The 12,500-nt window shown below is 42.3% G+C and overlaps 1 protein-coding gene across 5 annotated transcripts in view; it reads right to left on the bottom strand.

The window, feature by feature from the left end:
* Positions 1-9,823, bottom strand: part of ACTL6A (actin like 6A) — a 28,531-nt gene extending 18,708 nt beyond the window's left edge. Inside the window, exons 1-3 of one of the 5 annotated variants that reach the window (XM_077879721.1) lie at positions 8,947-9,215; positions 8,716-8,828; positions 84-160 (exon numbers count right to left, since the gene is read on the bottom strand). In XM_077879721.1, coding sequence (XP_077735847.1) covers positions 84-160; positions 8,716-8,812 — 174 coding nt within the window. In that variant the 5' untranslated portion in view covers positions 8,813-8,828; positions 8,947-9,215. Of the gene's footprint in view, positions 1-83; positions 161-8,577; positions 8,829-8,946; positions 9,216-9,643 lie in introns of those variants that run through there. The other 4 variants (XM_077879726.1, XM_077879725.1, XM_077879723.1 and 1 more) reach the window with 4 other exon arrangements.
* Positions 9,824-12,500: the final 2,677 nt, after the last annotated feature.

Raw genomic sequence — 12,500 nt, 5'->3', positions numbered from 1 at the left:
CCATAATTGAGTCAGAATTTCTGCATGAATTTGATTCTGCATAAATGTCCCTTTCATATCTAATGAACTAACACTATACTTACCTTGGGACAGTCTTCACCAGCATAACCAGCTCTCACAGTATAGGATCCAATATCAAAAACAAGAGCTCCAACTTCATCTGAAAAGATGAAAGGATAATTAACATTAACACAGGTATCATATTAAAATTAAGAGTTGTTAATGTGCTTAAAATAAGAATGTGAAACCTCTATTACAAATTAAAATAAGTATTACATTCATATTATTACTGGCTTGAACCTAGTTTTAAATACACCTTAAAAAATAAAGATTCATTTAATTAAAATATAACAATACATTGTATATCAGCAGAGGTTCAATCAAGAATGAGATGGTACACTAAAATTGGGTAATCTGCAAGAGTTTACTTATTAAAGGGACTATTTATAAAGATACAGGAGGCACAATACAGGAAAACCAAAAGGGACAGTATGGTACGCTAGCACTAATAATAGAGATTTGTTACCACTCTTAGAACGGAAGAAACATGGAGAAAGAACTGTTACCAGAACCTAGAGAGAGTTCTATTTGGGGGGCTACCTGACAGCTGTGACTTCAGTTGAGGGATGCAGTGACCCATGGCTAACCCTGAGGGGAAGAAATCATACTAATAAATATGCCAACCTCAACCTCCCTCTTCCCCCTCTTCATTGGCTCAGGTGATCTTACAATTTCTCGCCCAACTGGGCTACTAATGAATGCAAAAAAGATCCTCTATTAATATTTCTACCAGGACAAGAGGCATGAAGCAGGATATGGTTACCCTACCACTAGCCAAACCAGAGGTTAAGAGACCCACTGAAGCAGTCTATAATGGTCATCCTTATGGGCACAAAGAGGGTGGAAATGGGTGGAAAGTAGATCTGCAGGGAGAAGTGTAGTGTAGTACACTTAGGTACCATTTTTTCATATGTTATGGGAAATTATATCCCATGCAATTAGAGAAGAAACTTAGCAAAACTCTTTTTCCAAGAAAAAGAGGAACTCTGGATAACAGTTTTTTGTTGTTGTTGTTTTTGTTTGTTTTTTTGGATAACAGTTTAAGATATAATTATGCAGACCAAGTAAAAAAATCATTAAAATGAAGTTATCAATGTGTGAAGTTATCACACATTTCAAAGATTTTTAGTAGAGTTTAATGCTGAAGAAGAAAGCTGGTAATTTTTTTTTTCCACATTCAAATTCAGAGAAAAGACTCTAATTATACTTTTAAAAGACTTTACCCAAAACAGCATGCCTCCAAAAACAAAACACTTGGGTTTCCCAGGCACTGATTTTTCACATAATTTTTTTTCAATCATTAAAAAAATAAAGAACTATAATTTACACCTCCATTAAAAGGGCAAAATCCATCTGATAAGACCAAGTTTTGTCAAAGATATAGGGAATGAAGAGCTCCTGCACATTTGCTTATAAAAGCTTTAAACTGATACAACCACAATGCACAATTTAGTCATATGCATTAAAGTTGAAAATGAACATATCCAGAAATTACACTTTTATCTTCTCTAGAGAAACTCACACATATCACAAGGAGACACCTTTAAGAATGTTTACTAGCTATGTGACTTTGAGTGATTTCTAACCTCTCTGCCTCCGTTTCCCCATATGTAAATGTGCATAATAATAGTTCCTATCTCATAGGATGCTCTAATAATTAAATGTGTTCAATGCTATAATACATGTCAGCACTTAGAACAGTACCTGCACATAACCACCATAAGTGGGAGCAGCTATTACATTATCACCACATTGCTTGTCAAAGTAAAAGATAGAAATAATCTAATGGTCTCCTCAGGAGGGAAATAGAGCAACTATAATTTGTTCACACCATGAAATACTATAGAGCAGCTAAAATGAATGGTCTAGATCTACATGTATTAATATGGATAAATCTCCAAAAAAGGATTAGTTTGAAAAGCTATTAAATATATATGTGTGTCTTACTATGTATACATATATGAATACATGTATGTTACACTATATATATAGTTACTATGTACATTTATATGAATATGTTATGAAACTGTTTAATTCATTATGAATACACACACACTTAGTAAAAGCACAGAGGTCTGGGATTGTTGCATACAATTTCAGTTCTGTGGTTACCTCTGAACTGGAGAGAAGGAAACTGTATCAATAATATTCTATTTATCTCAGACAAATATGGTAAAATATTACATCACATATAAACTTATATATATTTTACTTTTAGCATGTTAGAAGTATTAAAAATTAAATTTTAAAATAAAGAAAACTAAAAAAATAAAAATCAATGATTATACAGATATTTGTAGTTAAGAGATGGTGTCTTTACAGAATAATGATCTCATTTTTATTCAAATAAAATGAGCTACCCATTTTTATTTATAGTTTGAAAGGAAGTTTCTGCATTTATTATATTTCCCAAAGTAATTATCCATTCTTTATACAATCCTCTGATCCCAATTATTTTATCTGAAAGCAGGAGTCCTTAAAAGCAGAACACTGCATTTGTTGTCACCATAGTATGTACATTCAAGTACAATAGTAAAGTTACCAATGAGTATGAATTAATAAGCTTTAACACTAACAAACCAGAATACTGGCTAAAGAAACATCTTAACTAAATAAATGGATTGCTTTGCCTGATCAACCAAAATTTTCAATTCCTATTCCCAAGGTTCTATCTTTTGTCCTACACCACAGCTCTTAGCCTTTCCTGTATCACGGACCTCCTTCACAAAGCTCTGGGCTGAACTGTTTCCCTTAAAACCCATATGCGGAAGTCTTAACCTCTAGTACCTTAAAACATAACTGTATTTAGAGATAAGGTCTTAATTTAAAGAAGTGATTAAATTAAAATGAGATCATTAGGATGGGCCCTAAGCCAAATTTTTATGACTGGTGTCCTTGCATGAAGAGGACATTTGGACACAGATACATACAAAGGAAAGACCATGTGAAGACACAGGGAGAAGACAGCCTTTATAAAGCAAGGAGAAAGATCTCAAAAAAACAAAACAAAACAAAACAAAAAACAAAACAAAAAAAAAAAACAAAAAACCCTACCAACACTTTGATATCAGATTTCTTGACTCCAGAATAGAGAAAATTAATTTCTGTTATTTAAGCCACATAGTCTCTGGTGCTTTGTTACGACAGCCCTAGCAAATGAATATAGACACGTTAGGAAATTTATGACTCCCTTCTTGTAAGGTTTTAAAAGAGATTATAAAAGAAACTAATTAATTATAACAAAATATAGTTCTACCTGTGGATTACTTGGAGAAGCTAGGGACCCCATATTTGGAACCCCTCCCTTAATTTATCCTTTCATAGGTAATCTGTTCCACCCCCTACAGCCTTGACTTCTACCAAAATATTAATAATTCCAATCTCAAATCTCTCAAGCTCTCAACATCATCTTGGATCCAATATCTTAAACTGTTTTTAAAATATCATAAATAAGATATTTTATTTATTCTCATTAAATGTCTGAATTTCTTCTTGGACTGGCAGCTCATATACATCAACTTGGTCAACCTGAGCACTGATCTCATCCTCAGTAGCTTTTCCAGAATTACTACCTTCACCATGAAACTCCATGAGCTTTCCCAATTCAAACTTGGGCTTCTTCAGCATTTTTACTTTTTTTTTTTTTTATTTATTCATGATAGTCACAGAGAGAGAGAGAGAGAGAGAGAGAGAGAGAGAGGCAGAGACACAGGCAGAGGGAGAAGCAGGCTCCATGCACCGGGAGCCTGACGTGGGACCCGATCCCAGGTCTCCAGGATCGCGCCCTGGGCCAAAGGCAGGCGCCAAACCGCTGCGCCACCCAGGGATCCCGCATTTTTACTTTTTTAACAAAGACATAGACTTGTCTGTCTCTTCCGACGGTATCTGGAAATGGTCAATTTATTGACCACTTCTTTCAAGTCATTAGTCTCTACCTCTCAAGTCATAATTTCCATCATCTTTTCAAAAAGATTTTATTTGGGATCCCTGGGTGGCACAGCGGTTTAGTGCCTGCCTTTGGCCCAGGGCGCGATCCTAGAGACCCGGGATCGAATCCCACATCGGGCTCCCGGTGCATGGAGCCTGCTTCTCCCTCTGCCTATGTCTCTGCCTCTCTCTCTTTCTCTCTGTGTGACTATCATAAATAAATAATAAATAAATAAATAAATAAATAAATAAATAAATAAATAAATAAATAAATAAAAAAGATTTTATTTACTTATTTGTGAGAGATACAAAGAGGGGCAGAGACACAGGCAGAGGGAGAAGCAGACTCCCTGCAGGGAGTCCGATGTGTAACTGGATCCCAGGACCCCGGGATCATGACCCGAGCCAAAGGCAGATGCTCACTGAGCCACCCAGGTCCCCCACCCCCCCAATCATCTTTTTCTGTATTCGGTGGAACTGTTGGTGCTGAAGTCTTCTGAATCAAATTTTTGCATTTTTTGGTAAAACCAACACAAAATAAGTGAAGCAAATAACCATCAGCAATCTTGACCTCAACATGAGCTTCAATCATGTCTGCCACCTTTTTTTTTTTTTTTTTTTTTTTTTATGTCTGCCACTTTTTGACCAGGGAACACATTTTGTCACAGGTAAGATCCATGTCATGGAAATCAGTCAGGTAGTTTTTGCCCTGAATCTTCTCAGTAATTAGCTTAAATTTTCTAAATGCGATTTCATCAGGTGCACTTGGATGGCACAGTCAGGCATTAGACTGTTGAACTCAGGTCATGATGGGAGTCCCCCACCCCCCTCCTTCACCCTGTGCTGGGCACACAGAGTCTGCTTAAGACTCTCTGCCCCACTGTATTCCCCCCCACCCCCACGCATGCCTGCAATCACACGCACGCTCTCTCTCTCTCTCTCTCAAATAAATAAATAAGTAAATAAATAAATAAATAAATCTTTAAAAAACAAAAAGTAAAAATAAATTCAACTTCATCATTCTGCAGATTGCCAAGGCTCACTTCAAAATAATGATCCTTAGGCCATCAGATGTGATTTTGGCTCCATTGAATTCTCATGACTAGTGTTTTTCCAATATTTCTTATACTGATGATACGTAATACTTTCACATGAGACCAATTTTTCTTAGAAAAATAGATCAACTGCTTTCTTCTTGGCTCCTTTCCTGCCACATTTCATAAGGTACTTGTTCTTCACCAACCACCATGGTGCTACTCAGAGAGCCAAAAGACCTATCTCAAACTTCTTAGTGTACAACATCAATTCCTCCTGATGTCCCACTGGTACCTCAAATCCAACATATCTGAAGCACTGTCTTTTTTACCCCATCCTAACTAACCTAATCTCAGTAGTGATATCCCAATTAGCAGCCTAATCAGCGGAGGCAAAAAACTAAGAATTGTTCATGTCTTCATATTTCCGCTAAATAGTCCTCAGTTACCTTCCTCTTTACAACCACTACCACAGTCTTGAGTCAAGCTCTTTAAAAAAAAAAAAAAAGATTTATTTGAGAAAGCAAGAATGCCAATGCACAAGTGGGGGAGGGGCAGAGGGAGAGAATCTCAAGCAGACTCTCCGCTAAGCACAAAGTCCAAGGCAGGGCTCCATAAAACAACCACAAGATCATGACCTGAGCAGAAACCAAGAGTCTAATGCTCAACCAACTAACCCACCCACCTTGAATCAAGATCTTAAAAAAGGATTACAATTATTATGCTTTCCATCTCTTCACCTTCTCCCTTCCCTTTCAAACTGCTATACTGTGATCTTTCAAAATTGTAACTCTGAACATATGGGAACATAAATGCCTCAATGAAAAGAAAGCACCAATCAGTGGTTTCCCATCATCTACAAAATAAAATTCAAATCACTTCACCAAGTTGATATTCGAGGCCTAGCAAAATCTGGCAACTGTTTGGTTTCTCACCTCACACACTAGCATTACCGGATAATGTTGTCTCCTAAACACACTGTGTACTCTCACTCAGCTCAACTTTGCATATACTGTCCTTCTCCCCTCTACTTCCATCATCCCCATAACCTCTCGTAAAATCCTCTGGTTCCCCTACACTGAGTTATTAACTTTCTCGTCTGTTCTACCTTTGTACCTTCTATATATTGTCATTACTGAACACACTTCATTGAATTAGTTACCCTTTCTCATCAAGTTACCCAATTCTATTATACCAATGATAAGATGCACCATTATTGCATGCATTACTAAGAAATAAAAGCATGCTGCCAATTAAACTCTGCCACAACATCAAGAAATATTCCATGTCGGGATCCCTGGGTGGCGCAGTGGTTTAGCGCCTGCCTTTGGCCCAGGGCGCGATCCTGGAGACCCGGGATCGAATCCCATATCGGGCTCCTGGTGCATGGAGCCTGCTTCTCCCTCTGCCTATGTCTCTGCGCCTCTCTCTCTCTCTCTCTCTCTCTCTGTGTGACTATCATAAATAATAAAAATTAAAAAAAAAAGAAATATTCCATGTCAATTAGATTGGAATTAAATTATTTTAATTATGTAAAATAGAAAAACCTCCCCAGAAAAAGGAGAAATATTCCAACTTCAGCTCTTTAAATATGGAGGGGAAATGTATGACTAAAACTAAATACAATATAGTGTCTATGTGACTGACTCACCTACCTGTAAAACTGAGCTTCTCGGAGGCAGAGGCTATACCTGCCTGGCACATAGCGAGCATTAAAAAACATTTTATGAAATGAAAAATTCAACAAATCAATTATGTTTCTGTCCTAATTAGATGGCAAACTATTTTCTCTCTCTCTCTTTTTTTTTTTTCAAACTAGACATAGAATTTTAATCTGAGTGAGACTCTTGATTCTTGGAATTTTGCATCTGCTTATTTTCCTTTTTCAAAGGATGAGAAATGGGTTTATTTCCTGTACCTGGTTTTGTTAAAAATTAAGTACCAATGAACCCAAAATAGGAGAATGGCAAAGGGAGATAGAAAGCTTAAACCATAACTGCAGAGGTCCAGATATATAAAAACCGGGATACAGTTTCCAATAGATAAAAATTCTTAAGAGTTGGATCCCTTTGCTACTTAAAACACTGTTTTCACTTTTCTGAGGATGTTGATGTTTTTCCTATGGCTTCCAAGTTTAGAGGTGTGGTAATTTCTCTGGGAAAACATGAAGCAATGGTGGCAATTTTCTAACCAGGTCTTAAAACATTCCAATGTGATACTGAAGGCAAATGACTTTGGGAGAAAGTGGGAAGGTCGTTTTATTTTTTTGTTTGGACAAAGGTGCTTATGGGGATGATGGTTCTGAGAAATTTTTAAGGTTAGAGATTTGGGGGTAACAGGTGCAGGAATGATGAAACACAATTTATCAAAGTTGGTCTATTTATTTTTATAATGTAAGGTTGAAATAAAGGAGAACCATGGAAACATGGTCCTAGGAGCAATGAGTAGGCCTGGAAACCAGGTAGAAAGTACAGAAATCTTTCTATAATGAATTATGCATTATACTCAAAGCTAAAGATCAGTGTCAGATCTAGTCAGAAATCTTTATTAGAATAAGATAGCCATAAACTTTAAAATTTAAACTGCAAAGGTCTTTTAAATAAGCAAGCAAGTTAAAAATAAAACTTACTAATTAATTACACAAAACCTAGGTGGGAGGTTTGGTTTCTTTTCACCATACACCCTTTGGAAAATGTGACCCACTATAAATACTGGCCATACAGGGGTAACTCAAACACAAAATCATACACTTATTTTTGTGAGCTTTAAATACCTTATATGTGAAATAGGCTTTAAGACATATTCCTCTCCATAAGCAAATGAGACACAGGATGTTTATTGTGAATACCTAAACCATACGTGAATACGCTGTCGCTATATAATTGAAAAATGACTTATGGAGAAACAACCAAAAAACTTTTTAGTTTTAAGATGGGAAAGGGTTTTATTGAAATGCCTTTTTCTTCATCCCAGAGATTCTTGTTCACCCTTATTAGGAAGTTATGTAACTCTGGGCCAGTTGCTTAAACTTTTCCATACCTTATTTTCTTATTCCATAATATGGAGTTAGCAGTACCATTTCCTATGGCTGCTGCAGATTGAGTTAATACACATATTAGTGCAACACATGAAAAGTCTCTGGAACAGTTCTTAGTACAAAGTATGCATTCAATAAATGTTTGCTGCTGGCATTATAAGTATCCACCTCTATCTCAGTCATAGTCAACAATGCCTTCTAAGGAAATAATCATGGACAGCGTCTAGGTACTTGGATCAGTGAACCTAAAGGTCAAAATAGAGTCAGCCTCCATGAGACACAAAGATCCACTTTTTGGGTCAAGATTGCATCTTCAGATGGAAAGGAGGTAAATCATGAAGATTCACTAGGCTTTCTCCAAAGTAAAAATGGGACAACTACTGCCTCTCACATTTGAGAAATCAAAACCCAGAATATATACAGAGAAGAATGGGAGGAGGGGTCAGCATATTGCCCCAAAGAAACTCCTGCTACATTCCAAAAATCAAGAACTTTGAGAACCTCATTTCTATCCCTTACCTGTAAAATGCCAACTTCTTCAGAAACACTAACCTTACTAGACACGATAACAAAAGCAACACTTTAGATCTGTCTCCTCTTTTTCCAAACTCATCAAACACAGCACAGACCAGAATCAGATACACCAGTGCCTCCTACCTATGTAGCAAGAATGAAAGCTCGATTCAGTATGCGTAGAGGGGACTCGAGGTTCTGCATTTCTAAAAAGCTCGCAGGTGATGCTGACGCTGCTCATCCAGGGACCACACTTTCTGCAGCAAGTGCACCGTTAGCTGAGCTCACCGAACCTTCAAGCCCACCCCCACTGGGTGGGGATTGTCGTTCCCAAAATGCGGGGCCCCGAAGTTGGGAAAAGCTAAGTGAACTTACTTAGCCAAGGCCAACGCGCTCACTAAATAGGCTGGAAGTACAGGCAGCCAGGTCTGTGGAACTCCCAGGCCCGTGCGGACCCTTCCAGCCCACCACAGCCCCCGCCAGGGACGAGGTCTTTAAGCCACAGGTGTCCCCACGAGTCACCCTGAGAGCCCAGTCAGCCGACAGGCAGCTGTGAGGCAGCTGGGCGTCCCGAGGCCCGCACCCCCCGCCGCTCGCCTGGCCCTCGGGGACGCTGCGGAAACCCTCGGTCCGCGCCTGCCAACTGCCGGGACCTCCCGAGTTTAAACCGGCGCGCGCCCCGACGGAGCCGGGTTCCCGAGACTCCCCGCAGGACGCGAGCCCGCAGCCGGCCGCTCCCGCCGGGGCTCTGCGGGCCGGCCCCCAGGACGGAACGCCCGCCCAGCCCGCGGCCGCCGTGCACCCCGAAAGCCGCGCTCCCCCGGGCGCCGGGGCTGGGAGGGACCGCGGGAGGGACCGCGGGAGGGACCGCGGGAGCGGTCGCGGCGCCGGGCGGGCTGCGGGCTGCGGGCGGCGGGGGCGGGCAGAGCGCGGGGCGGGGACGGGGCGGGGAGGCCGGGGTCCCAGCGGGGGAGGCCGGAAGGGGCCGCCGGGGAGGGGAGGCTTGGGGGCGGCGGTCACAGACTCCGCACGCTGAAAAGGCGCGCTCTCCCGTCCGGCCGCACTCACTCACCTCCCCCGTACACCCCGCCGCTCATGGCTGCTGTCCGCGCGACTCCTACGCTACAGGCTACCGGGCGAAGCGACTGCGACGGCCGCGAGCGCGGGTCCCGAGAAGCACCAGCCCCTAGCCCCGAACTTCCACCGCCACCCCCCTCGGGCAACAAAGCAGCGTCCACACACCGCGGAGCTCAGCCACACTTGCTGTCTGCTCCTACCAGCCAATCACGGGAGGGCCGGGGACGCCTTAGCCAATCAGAAGGAGGCTGCGCTGCATCCCCGCCGCGGCACGGCCAGCTCAGCCAATCGGAGGCAGCCATGGAGGCGGGGAAAGGGGAGAGCGACGGAAGGAGGGTAGGAGTTGGGTTGCGGAACTGGCCCCGGGCGCGGGAGGGAGGGGGGCTGGGCGGAGCTCCCCGAGTGGGCGGGAGGCGCGGCGGGAGGCGCGGCGGGCGGGGGGGGCTCGCGGAGGCAGGCGGGGCGCGCGGGAGCCCGTGAGGCGCCGGCGGCGAACGCAAGCCCCCGGGAAACAGCCTAGAAACGGCGTGTCCGCGCAGCGAGCCGAGTTTCGGACTCTGGAGACTGCAGAACTTTTTTCACACCCCGGAAAAAAGTATTTTCAGCCACCTTTTATGTTAAAAAAATAGCATGCTCAACTTTGGGGTCGGGGGACAGTAAATCAGATAAACCGGTAGGATCCTGAAATTTTTAAAGTGCTTATTAATGACTAAAAGGTGATGTACTATACACTTTCCCCCAACTAAATTTAAGGACCACTTTAAAAATGATTTTTTAAAGTATCACCTTTTATCCTCTGACACAGGTGCACAACAGTCCCCAACCAACCGAGTACCTAGTACTAAATACATATCCAGTCTGTCTACTGCTCTTAGTCTCCTTTTCTTTTTTTTTTTCTTTTTTTTTCTTTTTTCTTTTTTTTTTTTTTTTTTTTAAGATTTTACGTGTTTATTCATGAGAGACACAGAGAGAGAGGCAGAGACCTAGGCAGAGGGAGAAGCAGGCTCCACGCAGGGAGCCCGACGCGGGGCTCGATCCCGGGTCTCCAGGGTCACGCCCGGGCTGCAGGCGGCGCTAAGCCGCTGAGCCACCCGGGCTGCCCCAGTCCCCTATTTTATCAGCCCAATTTGGTCACTGTTGTCTCTCCCCTGAATTACTGCAATAACTTACTGCCTTGCCTCTTGGCCACATTGCAAGCAGCTCAACCTATAAAAAACACCCAAATGTGGTCATGTTACTTCAACTTAAACCCTGAAGATGGGTTGTATTATTCCTGTAGTTGAAAGCAGTTCTATAGTTGGTTTCTCTAGAGTCTAGACTATAGGGCTGCTCCTAACCTTAGGAACCACAGAATAAAGCCCTGTAAGTCAGTGCCAGCAGCGTGGTAGAAAGTGATAGCAGGGTGAGGAACAAGGCTAGTGAGAAAACCTTCCCATTCCCTTGATAATATAATCTCAATATATGTGGCCATTTAGGAAATCCCCATTAACCCAATGAGACAATGCAGAGGTCAGGAAACCATAGCCTGTGGACATATCCAATCTGCTTTCTGTTTTTGTGTGGCCTAAGAGCTAAGAATGGTTATTTCACTTTTTTTTTTTTTTTAGATTTTATTTATTTATTCATGAGACAGAGAGAGAGAGAGAGGCAGAGACATAGGCAGAGAAGCAGGGAAAGGGAGAAGCAGGCTCCATACAAGGAGCCCAACGTGGGACTAGATCCCGGGACTCCAGGATCATGCCCTGGGCTGAAGGCAGGCACTAAATTGCTGAGCCACCCAGGGGTCCCTGGTTATTTCACTTTTAAATGTTTTTTTGGAGGGGCATGTGGGTGGCACAGTGAGTTAAGTATCTGACTCTTGGTTTCTGCTCAGGTCCTGATCTCAGGGTGGTGAGATGGAGCCCTGCTTGGAGCTCTCCTCTAAGCACAGGGTCTGCTTGAGTTTCTCTCTCCCTCTCCCTCTGCCCCTCCTGCTTGTGCTCTCTCTGTCTCTCTGTCTCTCTCTCAAATAAATAAATAAATCATTATAAAATAAATGCATGGGTTTTGGTGTTTTGTTTTGTTTTGTTTTGTTTTGTTTTAAGATTTATTTATGGGATGCCTGGGTGGCTCAGTGGTTGCGCATCTGCCTTCAGCTCAGGGCATGATCCTGGAGCCCCAGGATCAAGTCCCACATTGGGCTCCCTGCATGGATGGAGCCTGCTTCTCCCTCTGCCTGTGTCTCTCCCTCCCTCTGTGTTTCTAATGAGTAAATAAATAAAACCTTTTTTAAAAAAATTATTTATTTGAAAGAGAGTTGGCCCACGCAATTGGGGGTGAGATGGGGAAGAGGCAGAGGGAGATAATTTTAAGTAGACTCCCAGCTGAGCAGAGAGCCCCACTGTAGGCTCCATCTGAGGCCCTATAGATCAGGACTTGAGCTGAAACCAAGAGTCAGTCTCTCAAGTGACTAAGCCACCCAGGACCTCCATTTTTTCTTAAGATTTATTTATTCATTTTAGAAAGAGAAAGTGCAAGCAGTAGGAGGGGCAGAGGGAGAGGGCAAGGGAGAGAGAAAGAATTTCAAGCAGACTCCCCAGCCCCTGTGGGGCTGATCCTAGGATCCTGAGATCATTACCTGAGCCGAAATCAAGAGTCTGATCCTTTTTTTTTTAAAGATTTTATTTATTTATCATGAGAGACATAGAGATGGAGGCAGAAACACAGGCAGAAGGAGAAGCAGGCTCCCTGTGGGGAGCCGGATACAGGACTCCATCCCCAGAATCATGCCCTGAGCCACCAACTGCTGAGCCACCCAGAGTCACAAGAGTCTGATCCTTAACTGACTGAGCCATCCAGTCATCCCCATTTTT

Source organism: Canis aureus, chromosome 31 (genome assembly GCF_053574225.1).
Source record: "Canis aureus isolate CA01 chromosome 31, VMU_Caureus_v.1.0, whole genome shotgun sequence".
Taxonomy (NCBI): domain Eukaryota; kingdom Metazoa; phylum Chordata; class Mammalia; order Carnivora; family Canidae; genus Canis; species Canis aureus.
The sequence above is the reverse complement of the archived record's forward strand: the minus strand, read 5'-3'. Positions and strand labels throughout refer to the sequence as shown.